Genomic DNA, 17,721 nt, shown 5'->3' with positions numbered 1-17,721 from the left:
GCTCAGCAGACAGAAGGGCGGAGGGGCCAGGGCAGGTGGAGGGAAGCCCAGTGGGGCTGGGGCAGAGAGGGGGCCACAGCTGGGCATGATGGGGCAAGGGACCTGCCCGTAGTCTCCATCTTCTCAGTGACACAGAGGATAGATCTATACCAACGGCTGCACTGGGGTGGAAGCTGTTCTCTCAAGGGAAGGGGAGTGAGTATTTTCCCCACTGGGGGCCATGTGGTCTCCGCTGCACTATAAGCTCAGCCACTGCCAGAGCAAAAGCAGCTGCAGAAGATGTGGAAACCAGTGAGGGCGGCTGCTGCCAAGAAAACTCCATTCACAAAAGCAGCCAAATGCTGTCTGAGGGCCACAGTGTGCCAGCGCCTGAGCTAGATGACAACTTGACACAGGTACAAGTTACCACAGGTCAGGGAGACACCCTCATTTTTTTCTAGTACGTTCTGCTGCCTATGCAATGAGCTTGGGTTGGGAGCAGCTGCTCTCAATGTGAAAAAGGTGTGAGATAAGAAAGTCCTGGAATTTTTTTTTTTTTTTTTTTTTTAGATGTAGTTTCACTCGGTGCCTGGGCTGGAGTGCAATGGCGCAATCTCGGCTCACTGCAACCTCTGCCTTCCGGGTTCAAACGATTCTCCTGCCTCAGCCTCCTGAGTAGCTGGGATTATAAGCGCACGCCACCACGCCTGGCTAATTTTTGTTTTTTTAGTAGAGACAGGGTTTTGTCATGTTGACCAGGCTAGTCTCGAACTCCTGACCTCAGGTGATCCACCCGCTTTGGCCTCCCAAAGTGCTGGGATTACAGGTGTGAGCCACCACGCCTGGCCAGTTTTTGTTTTTGGAGAGAGTCTTGCTCTGTCACCCAGGCTGGAGTCCAGTGACGTGATCTCAACTCACTGCAACCTCTGCCTCCTGGGTTCAAGCGATTCTCCTGCCTCAGCCTCCTGAGTAGCTGGAATTACAGGCGTGCACCAACACACCTGGCTAATTTTTGTATTTTTAGTAGAGGTGGGGTTTTACCATGTTGGCCAGGCTGGTCTCGAACTCCTGACCTCAAATGGTCTGCCTGCCTCGGCCTCCCAAAGTGCTGGGGTTACAGGCGTGAGCCACCGTGCCTGGCCAAAACTCACCACTTCTTATGAAGGCTCAAGACGCAGGGAATGAGGTCCTCATAGGAGAATCCGGTGAGGTCCCACAGCTGAGTGGTCCAGGGCTGTGCTGGGGAAGAAAGCAGGCCAGGGATGGAGGGGATGGAGGGGACGGACGGGCTGTGGTGACAGCCGCCTGACCACTTCCACTCTATAGTTCTGTGGGCTCTGCTGTGGAGTTTCTTGGAGCTCAGGGTTGCAATCCTTTTAAAACAGTTTTGAAAAAAACCCATACGTAGGGCGTGCAGGCTCACAGTCAGAAATCTGGGACATAGTGAAGCTAGGAGCTGTGCTGTATCTCATCCCTGAAGAAGTAACCAGGACAAACGGATGATGGACTCTTCCGCCCCACAGCCTCCTCCTGTGTGAGCACCTTCCCTGACACAGGCATCCCTGGGAAGGGCCTCTCCTTACTCTGCCTGTGCGTCAGTCTGGCCAGAAGCAGGGCTGCGGCAGCCAGGCGGGCTGGGGCATAGGTGGACAGGCTGGTGTGCAGCAGGGAGAGCTCACAGAGGAAGCTGCACAGGTGCTGGGTTCTCAGCTCCACGGGGACTAGCGCCAGCAGGACCTCCTTGTAATCCACCACGGTGGGGACCTAGACAGCCGGGAGCAGGTGTGGGCTCTTAGTGCTTGGGGGCTCCTTGGTGCAGTGCCACATGCAGGCCCAGTGCAGGGTCTGGCCCGGGTGATGTTCACGTTGATGCTGCACACGCAGCGCACCAGCGCAAGTGGCGATGTGGTGCAACCGTGGCCTCCTGCTCCGTGGCTTTGGGCACAGCAGAGAGAGCTGCCCTCTGAGTCCATGAGGCCTCCCACAGCAGGAAAGCCAAATGCCCACCCCCACCCTCCAGCACAGCGACAACCAGGATTAATAAGGAAAATGGAACCACTGCTTACTCGAATCTTCCCTTCCAAGGCGGAGACGATCTCGCCCATCATTCTCACCAGGTCCTCATACTTGTACGTGTTGTCTGTGAGCCATACGGCCTCCCGGATAGTCAGGATCTCTTTACTGATGAACCTGCAACGCCGAGAAGGGGTCTCAGCGCGGAGCCCACTTCCTGTGGCAGGGGTGGGGCACAGGGACCCAAGGCTTTAGGAGGCTTCAAGGTAGGGAGGGAGCCATGGCTTTGGGCTTTGGTGACAGAGGCTTCATAATGGAGCCAGCTGCCTGTGGCTGACAAGGGGCATTTAAAAAAGGGGAGGCCCAGGCAGGAGGACAGCTTAGCCAGGAGTTCGAGACCACCTTGGGCAACAAAGCAAGACCCTATCTCTTCAAAAAGTTAAAAAATAAAACATTAGCAGAGCATGGTGGCATGTGCCTATAGTCTCAGTTACTTGGGAGGCTGAGGTGGGAGGATTGCTTAAGCCCAGGAAGTTGAGGATGCAGTGAGCTATGATTATACCACTGCATTCCAACCTGCGTGACAGAGCAAGACCCTGTCTCAAAAAATAATCATCATCGTAACAATAGGGGGGAGGTCAGAAAGTGCTGGAAAAAAGGATGAGAGCCACAAGGCAGACAGAAAGCAGCAGGGCTGTTAGGCAGACTCACAAATGTCTGCAAAAGGCCCAAGTGCCACCAGCATTCAGTTTGCTAAAAGACACCAAAGACAGAGATTTGCCCGTCACGTGACAGCTCTATCAGTGGGGTGGAAATGTTTTAGACTCAGAAGGTGGGTAAGCCACCAGATCTAGGAATTGGAGGCAAAGGGCCCAAGGGTTGTTGGAAAGTCTGTGCCCGGTACTGTGTGGCCACAGGAATCCTGACTGGAATCCTGACTGTCCCCAGGCAGGGGTCACCCTGTTCTCTGCTGTCTACCGGCGCCAACTATCAGGGAACACGCTGCTCCAGTGGCCCCTGCAAAGCACCTTCCCGTTGGACTGAGGCCAAGTCTCTTGGCTGCTCCGTCCTGGGGATTCTGCAGGTTGCATGTGTCATTCACTTGACCAAGAGGACAAGAGGCACGGGGACTACACCTGCCAGCGCAGGGACTGCAGACGCCAAAAAGATGAGATGTCAGTAGCCAACAGGGAGCCCAGCGTAGGGTGTGAGGTGGCTGGTTGGGGCAGGGCACTTCTGAGAGCAGAGGTGGCGGGCAGCTCAGCCTTTAAAACCTTTTTTTTTTTGAGACAGAGTTTCCCTCTGTCACCCAGGCTGGATTAGTACAGTGGCGTGATCTCGGCTCACTGCAACCTACGCCTCCCGGGTTCAAGCGATTTTCATGTCTCAGCCTCCCAAGTAGATGGGACTACAGGCGCCCACCACCACGTCCAGCTTGCTTATTTATTTATTTATTTATTTAGAGACAGAGTCTTGCCCCATTGCCCAGGCTGGAGTGCAATGGTGCGATCTTGGTTCACTGCAACCTCTGCCTCCTGGGTTCAAGTGATTCTCCTGCCTCAGCCTCCTGAGTAGCTAGGATTACAGGCGCCCACCACCACGCCCAGCTAATTTTTTGTATCTTTTTTTTTTTTTTTTTGAGACGGAGTCTCGCTCTGTCGCCCAGGCTGGAGTGCAGTGGCCGGATCTCAGCTCACTGCAAGCTCCGCCTCCCGGGTTCACGCCATTCTCCTGCCTCAGCCTCCCGAGTAGCTGGGACTACAGGCGCCCACCACCTCGCCCGGCTAGTTTTTTGTATTTTTTTTAGTAGAGACGGGGTTTCACCGTGTTAGCCAGGATGGTCTCGATCTCCCGACCTCGTGATCCGCCCGTCTCGGCCTCCCAAAGTGCTGGGATTACAGGCTTGAGCCACCGCGCCCGGCCAGTTTTTTGTATTTCTTAATAGAGACGGGGTTTCACCATGTTAGCCAGGATGGTCTCGATCTCCTGACCTCGTGATCCGCCCGTCTCGGCCTCCCAAAGTGCTGGGATTACAGGCTTGAGCCACCGCGCCCGGCCAATTTTTTGTATCTTTAGTAGAGACGGGGTTTCACCATGTTGGCCAGGCTGGTCTTGAACTCCTGACCTCATGATCTGCCCACACTGGCCTCCCAAAGTGCTGGGATTACAGGTGTGAGCCACCGTGCCTGGTCCCCCAGCTTGAAAAAAAAAAGATAAGGCAGAATTGATTTGAGGGAGCTGTGGTGATAATTATATGGACCACCGCAATCAGGTCTTGTGGTTGGGGAAGAAATTGGACTCAGCTCCCTGAAACGTTTTTAGTGGTTATTCTCTCACTGCCAGCCGGTTTGTGGCCCAGGAGCTTGGTCGTAGGTTGCGGTGATGGATATGTGGTCAGATCCAGGGAGGCGGCCACCCAACCTCCTCAGCTGTCTCTGGTAGGAAGACCTGGGATGCTGGATTCAGGCCCAAGAGCACATCTGAAGACAGCTCTGGATGCTTGTGGCAGGGGTTGCTCCCTCCTTCCGTGGGAATGACACTGCATTGAGCCGGCACACGCAGGCCCAAAGAGACTGCACCTCCCAGTTCCCATCTGGTGAGATGTGGCCACAAGACTAAGCTCAGTGCAAAGGTAAATGTGGCAGGTACAGGTGTCACAGGGACAAGGGCAGCACCCTAGCTGGTGGCAGAGATTAACATGGGAGATGGGGTTCCTCTGCTTCCTCGTGAAACAAAAAACATCCCAATGACCTGAGCCCGGACCCTCTGCCTCTGGGTTACCTGTGCAAGAGAGAAACAAGTCTCTGTAGCTTACACATATGCTGTGTGCAGCCAAGCCTATCCTCACCCACCAGGCTCTACAGAGGAGTTGGTCTGGAAAACACTTCCTTGGGAAATGTAGACCATGCTGGGGACAGCTGGTTTAGGAAATGCAAAACGTATTGTGAGAATCATTTCCACGTTATTCCCAAAGGCGGAACTAGGGGATCCTGCATTAGTTAAAGGAAAGCAGTGGTCTGATGTGAAAGGGACAGACTGCCGTGTAAGGACCCACCCTGCTGCTGAGAGACACCCATGTGGTTGGAGTGGGCTCTGCAGGGCACCAGTGGGGGACGAAAAACCCTCTAACTCCAATAGTGTAGGAAACTCTGGCAACAGACTTTAGAACCTGACTTCAGAGAAGGGCAGCCGACTGCCACCCTCCCCAATCAGTCATCCTGCCGCCCTCAGGAGCCAGGGGACAGGGCGGTTCAGCCTGTGCCTGCCAGAGTGAGGCCACACTCTGGGTCCTGAGACTGCACACCAGGACAAATTGCCTGGATGCAGGCACCCCACACAGTGGCCCCCACACGCTGAAGGCTGTTCCATCACCCCTGCCTGCAGAGGCCCTCAGTATGGCACTCCACGTCTGACCAGGTGGGACACTCACGGCTCATGAGTCAAGAACCAGTAAGGGCCAGGTGCAGTGGCTCATGCCTGTAATCCCAGCACTTTGGGAGGCCGAGGCGGGTAGATAATTTGAAATCAAGAGTTTGAGACCAGCCTGACCAACATGGTGAAACCCTATCTCTACTAAAAATACAAAAAAATTAGGCGGGCATGGTGGTGCACGCCTGCAGTCCCAGCTACTCTGGAGGCTGAGGCAGAAGAATCGCTTGAACCTGGGAGGTGGAGGTTACGGCGAGCCGAGATCGCACCAGTGCACTCCAGCCTGGGTGACAGAGCGAGAATTGGTTTCCAAAAAAAAAAACAAACCAGTGAGGAGCACGTGAAGGGCAGGTGACCCTGAACCCAGGACAGGCCAGGACGTCCCTGCCAGCTGGGCCGAGGGGGCTTCTCACCGGGTGCAGATGACCATGCAGGCGATGCCCAGCAGCTGGAGCCTGTACCGCGGCACCAGCCTCCTCCGCAGGTACCGGTCCACACACTCCACGGTCAGGTGCAGACACAGGCTTGTGAAGTCCTTCATGGTGGCAACTTCCACCAGCCAGTCGATCAGAATGTACCTGCGGAAAGAGCAGCGCGTGGGAACTAGGGCAGGCATTCTCCATGCGTCCCTGTCTGCAATTTCAACTCCACCTGTTGGGCCCGACCAAATAACCTGGCTAGCTCTGGAATCATGGGTTTACCCTGGAACCTAGGCTGAAGAGGCCATGGAGAGCCCGGGAGGCTCCATGGGTCCCAGCCCCGAAGCAGGCCCCACATCCTTCGACTGTGTTCCTGGGAGGTGGATGGACTTGCAGATCTCTGCACCGGCCCTCCCTCCCGCAAGACCACATGTTCCTGGTGCTCCCAAACCCAAGCGCTTCGAGACCTCGACCTGGCGCAAAGCGAAAAGTCAGCCCACAGCCGTTGATCCACCCACAGTGGATGAACCCTGACCCTCAGGGCATGCAGGTAGTGGCAGAACGTAGACAGTCGCAAGAGAATGCCACAGGATGTCCCAATATGGTAAATGCCTTTCTGAATAGAGTGGAGACACTTGTGTTCTTTTGAAACAGTCTCACTCTATCACCCAGACTGAAGTGCAGTGGCGTAATCTCAGTTCACTACAAACTCCGCCTCCCGGGTTCGAGTGATTCTCTTGCCTCAGCCTCCCCAGTAGCTGGGATGAAAGGTGCACACCACCACGCCTGGCTAATTTTTGTATTTTTTTTTTTTTTTGAGACGGAGTCTCGCTCTGTTGTCCAGTCTGGAGTGCAGTGGCAAAATCTTGGTTCACTGCAACCTACACCTCCCGGGTTCAAGTGATTCTCCTGCCTCAGCCTCCTGAGTAGCTGGGACTACAGGCACGTGCTACCACGCCCAGGTAATTTTTTGTATTTTTAGTAGAGGTGGGGTTTCACCGTATTTGCCAGAATGGTCTCAATCTCCTGACCTCATGATCCACCTGCCTCGGCCTCCTAAAGTGCTGGGATTACAGACGTGAGCCACTGCACCCGGCCTAATTTTTGTATTTTTGGTAGAGAGAGGGTTTCATCATGATGGCCAGGCTGGTCTAGAACTCCTGACCTCAGGTGATCTGCTTGCCTCAGCTTCCCAAAGTGCAGGGATGACAGGCATGAGCCACCGCACCCGGCTGTAGACGCTTGTCTTAAAACAGAGGGGTCAGAGTGAACAGAAAGCAAGAGAGGAGTGGGAGGATGGGTGATTCTGTTGGACAGGCAGCGCAGGTGCCAGGTGTCAGCCCAGACACAGGCATCTTCAGAGGTGGAGGGGAGGACAGGAAGACGGGCCGAGGCGTGAAAAGAAGGGCAGAGGAGGAGCAGATGAGCCTCTATTTCCTCCCAGAACAGAGAACATGTAAGAGCCAGGTGTTTAAGGTTTAAACTGGCCTCTACTGTGAACACACTACAAAGCTTACTCAAAGCAGATGGATTTAACACGCTTAATCATCTGACTTCTAAAAACAACCACTGGGCCAGGCATGGGGGCCTATAATCCCAGCACTTTAGGAGGCCAAGGAGGGCAGATCATCGGAGGTCAGGAGTTCAAGACCAGCCTGGCCAATATGGTGAAATCCTGTCTCTACCAAAAAAATACAAAAATTAGCTAGGTGTGGTGGTGCATGCCTATAGTCCCAGCCACTTGGAAGGCTGAGGTGGGAGAATTGCTTGAACCCAGGAGGCGGAGGCTGCAGTGAGCTGAGATCACACCAGTACGCTCCAGTCTGGGCAATAGGGTGAGACTCCATCTCAAAAAAAAAAATAAAAATTAATTAATTAAAAAATAAAAATAAAAACAGGGCCAGGCACAGTAGCTCATGCCTGTATCCCCAGAACTTTGGGAGGCTGAGGCAGGTGGATCATGAGGTCAGGAGTTCAAGACCAGCCTGACCAAGATGGTGAAACCCCGTCTCTACTAAAAATATAAAAATCAGCCAGGCGCAGTGGCAGGCACCTGTAATCCCAGCTACTCGGGAGGCTGAGGCAAGAGAATTGCTTGAACCCAGGGGGGCAGAGGTTGTGGTGAGCTGAGATCGCGCCACTGGACTCCAGCCTGGGCGACAGACTGAGACTTCATCTCAAAAATAAAATAAAATAAATTAAAAAGTAAAAATAAAACAGACCACTGAATTGCATACGTTAAAATGGGGAATGTACCTTTGTTTTATATCAAATGCTGCATCTCCCTGGTAAATTAAAAAAAAAAAATGCCCACACATAAAATGAATTTCAACAAACCAAAAAAAGAGAGCAGACCAAGAAGGTTAGAAGGTGTTATCAGCATATTTCTTCCAACAGAAAGAGGGAAGGGGACTGCATCACCACACAGGCAGCACAGGACTCAATAGCACTACAGCTTGGTGCCATTTTTTAAAAAGATTTTCATTCTTTTTTTTTGAGGAGAGGGTCTTGCTCTGTGTCTCAGGCTGGAGTGCAGTGGCACGATCATAGCTCACTGCAGTGAACTCCTGGCCTCAAGTGATCCTGCCACCTTGGCCTTCCAAAATGCTAGGATTATAGGTATGAGGCACAGCGCCCGGCCAGTGTCATTTAATGTAGGGCAAAGGGGTGCTACATCCCTAGGCCTGTGCGTCAGTGTGCATGTGTGATGTGTGTGTGTGTGTGTGTGTGTGTGTGTCAGAAAGGGACATCAGGCCTCTCTGGGGAAGGGATGATAATTCTTTTTTCTTCATAGAGATGGGGTTGGTCTTAGACTCCTGGGTTTAAGCGATCCTCCCTCCTCAGTGTCTCAAAGTGCTAGGATTGGCCGGGCGCAGTGGCTCGCACCTATAATCCCAGCACTTTGGGAGGCTGAGGTGGGCAGATCACTTGAGGCCTGATCAAAATGGTGAAACCGTCTCTACTGAAAATACAAAAATTAGTCAGACGTCATGACACATGCCTACAATTCCAGCTAATCAAAAGGCTGAGGTAGGAGAATCATTTGAACCTGGGAGACGGAGGTTGCAGTGAGTCAAGATCGCACCACTGCACTCAACCTGGGTGACAGAGCAAGACTCTGTCTCAAAACAAAACAAAACAAAAAACTTAGGATTAGGATTACAGGTGTGAGCCACCACGCCTGGCCTGACCTGATCATTTTGTAAATATGTAAACGTTTACTGAATGCTTACTATGCGTTGGGTGTTGTCTCCTGATGGGGTAACCAGAGGCTTCCCATTGTAAATCCAAACTGTATCTGAAATCTCATGCATAAAGTTGAAAATCATTCATGTTTTCCATTTTACTCTCTCTGTGATTTAGTGGTCAGCATGACAGCTGCCCCGGATGGCAGGGCTCCTGAGGGCCGCTGAGTTTCATGTGACATGCTGATGCTTACAGAGACTGGCCATAAAGAAAAGGCTGTGTCCCAGCTTTGGGAATTGGAAATATGAATCTCAACATCTCAGAAAGATGTTTAAGATGTTCAATGGAGGCTCAGAGCAGTGGCTCACGCCTGTAATCTCAGTACTTTGGGAGGCCATGGTGGGCAGATCGCTTGAGGCCAAGAATTTGAGACCAGCCTGGCCAACATGGCAAAACTCCATCTCTACAAAATATACAAAATTTAGCCAGGTGTGGTGCCTGTAGTCCTACTTGGGGGACGAGGTAGGAGAAAGGTTTGAGCCCAGGAGGCGGAGGTTATAGTGAGCCGAGATCACACCACTGCAGTCCACCTTGGGTGACAGACAGCCTATCTCAAAAAAAAAAAAAAAGTGTTCAATGTGTTCTATGGCTTAAAAAAGGTCACTGCACTGTGGGAGGCTGGGACAGGAGGGTCGCTTGAAAAGCTCAGGAGTTCAAGACTAGCCTGGGCAACAGAGTGATACCCTGTCTCTACTAAAAATACAAAAAGTAGCTGTGTGTGGTGGTGTGACCTGTAGTCCCAGCTACTCAGGAGGGCAAGGCGGGAGGATCACTTGAGACTGGGAGGCGGAGGTCTGCAGTGAGCTGAAATCATGCCACTGCACTCTGGCCTGAGTGACAGAGCCAGACCCTGTCTCAAAAAAAAAAAAAAAAAAAAAAAAAAAAGGTAACTGAAGAAAGCAGAGTAGGATATTTTCTTCCAAAAAGTCCACAGTAACTTAGGTATTACCCAAGACCAGGCGTGGTGGCTCACGCCTGTATTCCCAGCACTTTGGGAGACTGAGGTTGGCGGACTGAGGTCAGGAGATCGAGACCATCCTGGCTAACATGGTGAAACTCCAACTCTACTAAATATAAAAAAAATTAGCTGGGTGTGCTGGTGGGCACCTGTAGTCGCAGCTACTCAGGAGGCTGAGGCAGGAGAATTGCTTGAACCCAGGAGGCAGAGCTTGCAGTGAGCTGAGATCACGTCACCCCTCCAGCCTGGGCAACAGAGTGAGACTCCATTTCAAAAAAAAAAAAAAAACAGGCCAGGCGCGGTGGCTCAAGCCTGCAATCCCAGCACTTTGGGAGGCCGAGACGGGCGGATCACGAGGTCAGGAGATCAAGATGATCCTGGCTAACCCAGTGAAACCCCGTCTCTACTAAAAATACAAAAAACTAGCCGGGCGAGGTGGCGGGCGCCTGTAGTCCCAGCTACTCAGGAGGCTGAGGCAGGAGAATTGCTTGAACCCAAGAGGCAGAGCTTGCAGTGAGCTGAGATCGCGCCACTACACTCCAGACTGGGCGACAGAGCGAGACTTCGTCTCAAAAAAAAAAAAAAAAAAAAAAATGGGTGATAGGGAACTCTGTGCCGCCCTGTGACAGGGCTCCCTTCCCCTGGAGGCTGTCGCGCCGCTCTAATTAGAAGCCCCAGCCCGAATGCCTCACCTCATTGTGTCATTGAGTCCCTTCTGCACGGAGAAGACTTGCTGCTTACTGACAGCCTGGGAAGCCTGAAATAGCTGGCAGACGATCTCATTGGAAGCTCTCACCTCTAGTCCAAGCTGGTTTCCATTTGCACAGGCTTTGGCTAAAGACAGCTGAGGAAGAAAAGACAAACATGAGTGTGAGGTAGCAGCTGTGTTGTGGTTTTCCATTTCTGAAGCAAAGGGCCATTCAGGCAGCAAATGCATACGGACGCAGTGCCCCACTTAACTTAAACCTTCACAAGCTTCGGGAACGAGGATGGCTCAGGTTTTAATTATTCTTCTTTTTTGAAAAAGTCATAGATGACATGAGAAAAGATATATAATGAAATGTCAATAGCCTTTCCACCGTGGCTCAGGTCTCAGTTTCTTACATGGCTAATGCCTGGGGCAGCTGTGTTAAGTCTCTGGTCACACAACCCAGTGCTCTCCAAAAGGCTTCTGCCAATGTTTACACCCAGGAATAGGAGCACCTGCTTCATCACAGCTTCATACCAGCAAACACTGTGATTATTAAAAACAGCTATTTTCAGATCAGGCGCGGTGGCTCATGTCTGTAATCCCAGCACTTTGGGAGGCCGAAGCGGGTGGATCACGAGGTCAGGAGATCGAGACCATCCTCACTAACACGGTGAAACCCCGTCTCTACTAAAAATACAAACAAAAAAATTAGCTGAGCATGGTGGTGGGCACCTGTAGTCCCAGCTACTCGGGAGGCTGAGGCAGGAGAATGGCATGAACCCGGGAGGCGGAGCTTGCAGTGAGCCAAGAGATCGCGCTGCTGCACTCCAGCCTGGGTAACAGAGTGAGACTCCGCCTCAAAAAAAAAAAAAACCAAAAACCAAAAACCAAAAAACAAAAAAACAGCTATTTTCAGAAATTACCAAACACAGAGAAATATACATATACACACACACACATATATACATACATACATATATAATTTGCTAATACGATGAGCCCAAAATATCTCATTTAAAAGTGCACTCTTACGACTAGTAATAAGATTGAACATTCCAATTTCTAACCACTTGAGTTTATTTCCTCTTTTTATTTATTTATTATTAATTTTTTTTTGGTCAACTGCAGTGGCTCACTCCGGTAATCCCAACACTTTGGGAGGCAGAGGCGGGCAGGTTACTTGAGGTCAAGAGTTTCAGACCAGCCTGGCCAACATGGTGAAACCCCGTCTCTACTAAAAATACAAAAATTAGCTGGGTGTGGTGGCGGCCGCCTATAGTTCCAGCTACTCAGAAGTCTTGAGCCCAGGCATCAGAGGTCACAGTGAGCTGAGATCACACCATTGTGCTGTAGCCTGGGCAACAGAGAGAGAACTCCTGGCTTCAAGTGATCCTCCGGCCTCAGCCTCCCAAAGTGTTGGGATTATAAATGTAAGCCACTGCGCCCAGCCCTACTTCCTCTTTTTTGAGAATCAACTGAGGCTCCCCTGAACTTCTATCAGAGTCTTCCTATTCTTATTGATTACCCTGAGTTTCCAACAGAACTACGTTGCTGCATTTCTCATAAACTATTTTTTTGTTGAGATAAGGTCTCCCTCTGTAGCCCAGGCTGAAGTGCAGTGTTGCGATCACGGCTCTCTGCAGCTTTGACCTCCCAGGCTCAAGTGATCCTCCTGCCTCAGCCTCCTGAGTAGCTGGACTACAAGGCACATGCCACCACATCCAGCTAATTTTTTTTTTCTTTTTGAGATGGAGTCTCACTCTGTTGCCACGCTGGAGTGCAGTGGCATGATCGCGGCTCACTGCAACTTCCTCCTCCTGGGTTCAAGCAATTCTCCTGCCTCAGCCTCCCGAGTAGCTGGGATTATAGGCACGCGCCACCACGCCCAGCTAATTTTTTTTTTGTATTTTTAGTAAAGACAGGGTTTCACCATGTTGGCCAGGGTGGTCTCCATCTCTTGACCTCGTGATCTGCCCGCCTCAGCCTCCCAAAGTGCTGAGATTACAGGCATGAGCCACTGCACCCAACCCATCCAGCTAATTTTTAAATTTTTTGTTGAGATGGGGTCTTATTATGTTGCCAGGGCTGGTCTTGAACTCCTGGGCTCAAGCGATCCTCCCAACTCAACCTCCTAAAGTGCTAGGATTACAGGCGTGAGCCACCACAGCTGGCCTTCTTGTAAATCTGCTGACTGGCTTTTTGGATGTGAATACCACAATGTACTATGACACCTTGGGCTGGGCCATTATCAATTTGTAATTTTGTCCCTAGCATTTGAGCACAGATCACTCTGCCACCCACTTGGTGGGGTGACAAGAATAAGCTTCTATCCATTTGGCAAATAGGAGCTTTCTTTGATTTGTCCTGACAACTTTTTTTCTTCTTCAGACAGAGTCTTGCTCTGTCGCCCAGGCTGGAGTGTAGTGGTACTGCAACCTCTGCCTCCCGGGTTCAAGCGATTCTCCTGCCTCAACCTCCTGAGTATCGGGCGCTTGCCACCATGCCCGACTAATTTTTGTATTTTTAGTAGAGACGGTTTCACCATGTTGGCCGGGCTGGTCTCGAACTCCTGACCTCAGGTCATCCACCTGCCTTGGCCTTCCAGAGTGCTGGGATTTCAGGCGTGAGCTAACGCGCCTGGCCCTGACAAATTCTTTACAGCTGTGAGGGGAGAGTCTACCAGCGCTTGATTTCCTGCCTCTAGCCCTGGATGACTTGGTGACCAGGTGACATGACGAGCAAGACCCTAACAGGAAGAGGAAGCAGGAAGGGACTCTACACGCCCCTCTGCTCTCAAGCAGCCTCAAGTTTTGTTGTTAAGATCAGTTCTACCTATGGGACAAATTTCAAGAATGGCACAAATTTTGACAGCAGCTATAGGTCACAAGCATTTGAAAATTAAGAGGTTGGCTGGCTGAGAGGCAAGGGTGGATGGGCATGGAGGAATAACATATTTCCCAGCTCTTCTCACTGTGTAACTGTCCTTTAAGACTCAGTTCCAGTGCTGAACCGATCTTACGGTATCCCTCAATCCTGGCCTCCCTGTGGGAGCCCAGATAGTCCTGCCCCAAGGTCAGAAGGAGAAAGGCCAGCTCCCCACATCATCCCAGCCCTGCACCTCACCTGCGCTTCCCAGCACCCTTTGGCAGCGTAGTCCCTGACTTTTCGGAAGCTGTGGAGGCATCGCCCAGGATCTGACACCTGTCAATGGGAGAAGATCACCGAGCCTTTATACAACTGTGTCTTGGGAGGAACTCACAACCAAGACTCAGAAGGGCCGACACTACGCTAACTTCCCACCTCTTCTCTCTCAAATGGTGGGAGTCATTTTTGGAGGTGCCAAGAACAGCCAACTGACCAGTGGCTCCTGGAGGCTGACAGGTTGGGAGCAGCAAGAGCCACCACCCTTTTGCGGACAGAACTGCATCCAAGGACCAAGCGTCAACTATGCCTTTGTCCAGCGAACCTCCCCCTAACCCAGAGCAGGTTCCACTCACATCCGTCCTCCTGTCGCTTTCCCAGAGGAGGTAGGAACTGGTTAGACATCCCTGATGAGCAGCCTCCTCAAACAGGTCACGGGCCTGCTGCTGCTTCTCTTCATCCTAGAATAAATCCCAGCAGAGTTCACTCTTCCCTTATTCTCTTTTTCATTTTTATTTTTTGAGACAGTTTTGCTTGTCACCCAGGTTGGAATGCAATAGCACCATCTCGGCTCACTGCAACCTCTGTCTCCTGGGTTCAACCAATTCTCCTGCCTCAGCCTCCTGAGTAGCTGGGATTACAGGTGCCCACCATCATGCCCGGCTAATTTTTGTATTTTTAGTAGAGATGGGGTTTCACCATGTTGGCCAGGCTGGTCTTGAAATCCTGGCCTCAGGTGATTCACCCACCTTGGTCTCCCAGAGTGCTGGGATCACAAGCGTGAGCCACTGTGCCTGGCTGTTTTTTTTTTTGTTGTTGTTGTTGTTTCCCTCTGTCACCCAGGCCAAAGTGTAGTGGCATGATCTCGGCTAACTAAAACCTCGGCTTTCCAGGTTCAAGCAACTCTCATGCATCAGCCTCCTGAGTAGCTGGGATTACAAGTGCCCACCACCACGCCTGACTAATTTTTGTGTTTTTTAGTAAAGATGTGGTTTCAACACACTGGCCAGGTTAGTCTCAAACTCCTGACCTCAGGTGATCCACCCGCCTTGGCCTTCCAAGGTGCTGGGATTACATGCATGAGCCACCATGACTGGCCCTTATTCTTTACTTGATGTTCAGTCACTCTACTCACCAGCCTCCTCCCTTTCCATACTCTCTTTTTTTTTTGTCTGAGACTGAGTCTCGCTCTGTTGCCAGGCTGGAGTGCAGTGGTGCAATCTCGGCTCACTGCAACCTCCACCTCCGAGGTTCAAGCAATTCTCCCTGCCTCAGCCTCCTGAGTAGCTGGAATTATAGGCACTTGCCACCAAGCCCAGCTCATTTTTGTGTTTTTTAGTAGAGACCTGGTTTCACCATTTTGGCCAGGCTGGTCTTGAACTCCTGACCTCAGGTGATCCACTCACCTTGGCCTCCTAAAGTGCTGGGATTACAGACATGAGGCACCACGCCCGGCCCCTATACAAAGTGGTAACACACATTGCTCTGAGCTTTAATAAAATGAGTTATCTAAATCAGAGCAGAAGTGACTTCTCTACAGAGGCACCACTCCAAAGCTAGTGAGGAGTGTGAACTCAAGAACTCCGGCCACAAAAGCCCTGCTGTCTTCCTGGAAGGGTTTATGTTTGGGCTGGGCCTGCACAATCCCTGGTTCAGCTCTGCACCATCAAAGGCCTGCCCTTCTCACCTGCGGCCAAAGGAACTGCCCTCAACTGCCAGGATAGTGCTGGTGGCCCTCAGTGGTGGCTCTCAGGGCTTCTCCTCAGTGTCCCTCTCTGATGCGTTTGCCAAGCCTGTCACTAGAAGCCACCACTCAATTTGCTGCCAAGGGGGTTTACGGATCACAAAGTCCATTAGGACATCAAGAGCAGAGAGGTCCACATGGGCAGGCGAAGCCCACCAGAAGCAGGGCCAGCAGACGAGCGAGCATCGAGGTTCAATGCCTCCTTGCTATCTGCTCTGCAGTTCTCACCTCCCCCTACTCCCCCACCAGGTGGGTCATGGAGCCAGGATCGGAGCCCGCGGCCTGGCGCATATGTACTCCCTGGCTTCTTCAGCTGGGCCTTTCTGGGCAAGGCTTGCCTTTTCTTTTGGGCCTTGGATTCCCCCTTCTGCTGCTTTTCACTTCCAGGATCTTGGCTAGGGATGTATCAAACACAAAGTCCAAGTGCAGAGAACAATTTGACTCACCTCGAACAGACTCAGCACTCTGCCCAAGCAGTGCAATATGGATGCTTTGTGAGTCTTTAAAAAAAGGAGAAAGAAGTGTGATTTCCAGCAGAGAGAACTGCCTGGGGGCCACCCTCCCTTGTTTGTGTCTCTGGGTCCCATGCCCATGGCCCTGCTGTCTGGCCCTCCCTCCCCTGCAGAGGGTCACTCTCAGATTTCGGTCTTTTTTTTTCTTTTTCTTTTTTTTAATGGAAACAGGGTCTCGCTCTGCCAGCCAGGCTGGAGTGCGGTGGCGTAGTCACAGCTCATTGCAACCTCAACCTCCCAGGCTCAAGCGATCCTCCCACCTCAGCCTCCCGAGTAGCTGGGACCACCACCCCTGGCTTTTTTGTATTCTTTGTAGATGAGGTTTCATCATGTTGCCCAGACGGGTCTTGAACTTCTAGCCACAAGCGATTCTCCAGCCTCGGCCTCCCAAAGTGTTAGGATGATAGGCGTGAGCCACCTCACCCGGCCGGATTTGGGTCTTGAGCTCCAACTACCCCATGCAGCCTCAGCCCTGAGTTTCCAGCCATCAGCACATGTGCCCAGAACTCTGCAGCCCACCCTGGCTCTCAGGCTTCCTCCTCTGTGCCAGGTAATTTCGAGATGCGTTCCCCACATCTGCACTCTCAGTTTTCTAAATCTTCACTTCCCTTAGGCTCCTGACTTTCCAGGGTCCAGGGTCTACCTTCGGGGTCTTCCTGTGCCGTGGGACCCTGCAGGTGGCCTCGCAGGTGCTGCCCCTCGCCCAGACTCACCCTCTGCAGCTGGCACTCTGCCCTGAGGCTCTCATGAACCACGGCCTTGCAGCAGCTTCCGCTCACTGACCATGGAGGGCGGATGAAGAGCCAGATGAAAGGCGCGGCACCCACGTTCAGCCGCTCAGCGAGACTAAAGAAGCGAGAGGCCTTCAGGCCATTCACTTCTGCGCGGGCCTCATCAGACACAGACACTGTGGGGACAGATAGGACAGAGCCCAGGGATGTCTCTTAGGGATGGAATGTGGGAAGTTCTCCATGGTCTTGGTGGAAAGTGTAACGCCTGAAGTCCACCATAGTGCAAAGCAGCTGGTGTTTAAGGAAGGAACAGCCCTCCAGGATGGGGCACCTGTCTTCTCTCCCCCTACTTCGTTAATGTCTAGAACAGGTGGGTCATTGTGATCAATGCCCCTGCTGCTGTCCTCCCGGAAGCCTGGATTCTGAAGGTCAGGGGAAGGAGACCCTGCGACGCTTCATGTCCCATCCTCCCTCCAGCTGGGAACCACCGCCTGACCCCCTGGTAATGGGTCCATGGCAGGAGTGGGCGTTCTTTTTGGGACGAGGAGAATATTCTAAAATTAGACAGTGGCAATGACTGCACAACCCTGTGAATATACTAAAAACCACAGAACTGCAGGCTTTAGATGGGTGAACTGTATGGTATGCGAATTTCATGTCTGGGAACTGCTCTCTGATGGGAGGGTAGGGGTAGGACCTCGGCTCCCCTGATTCTGGAGGAGGGTGTTGCTCATGGTCCCTGTCAGTCACCACAATCCTGCCAGCCAGCCAGGGGTAGGGACTCTCTCCCAGCAAGACACCAGATCGTTTAGAAGTGGGAATGTGGGAGGCTACACCCCAGTCCTTGTTTTGAGAGCT

General features: G+C 52.0%; 1 protein-coding gene across 4 annotated transcripts in view; it reads right to left on the bottom strand.

Annotated features, from left to right (window-relative positions):
* CCNF (cyclin F) overlaps positions 1-17,721 on the bottom strand; it is a 32,628-nt gene that overhangs the window by 7,674 nt on the left and 7,233 nt on the right. For 3 of the 4 annotated variants that reach the window (XM_028840395.2, XM_077983484.1, NM_001265915.1), the window contains 9 exon segments: positions 16,846-17,039; positions 16,067-16,120; positions 14,233-14,337; positions 13,859-13,936; positions 10,737-10,888; positions 5,835-5,999; positions 2,046-2,169; positions 1,563-1,743; positions 1,131-1,218 (listed from right to left, as the gene is read on the bottom strand). In XM_028840395.2, the coding sequence (XP_028696228.2) occupies positions 1,131-1,218; positions 1,563-1,743; positions 2,046-2,169; positions 5,835-5,999; positions 10,737-10,741 (563 nt within the window). In that variant the 5' untranslated portion in view covers positions 10,742-10,888; positions 13,859-13,936; positions 14,233-14,337; positions 16,067-16,120; positions 16,846-17,039. 4 annotated transcript variants of the gene reach the window in all.

This window comes from Macaca mulatta, chromosome 20, assembly GCF_049350105.2.
Source record: "Macaca mulatta isolate MMU2019108-1 chromosome 20, T2T-MMU8v2.0, whole genome shotgun sequence".
Lineage (NCBI taxonomy): Eukaryota > Metazoa > Chordata > Mammalia > Primates > Cercopithecidae > Macaca > Macaca mulatta.
The sequence above is the reverse complement of the archived record's forward strand: the minus strand, read 5'-3'. Positions and strand labels throughout refer to the sequence as shown.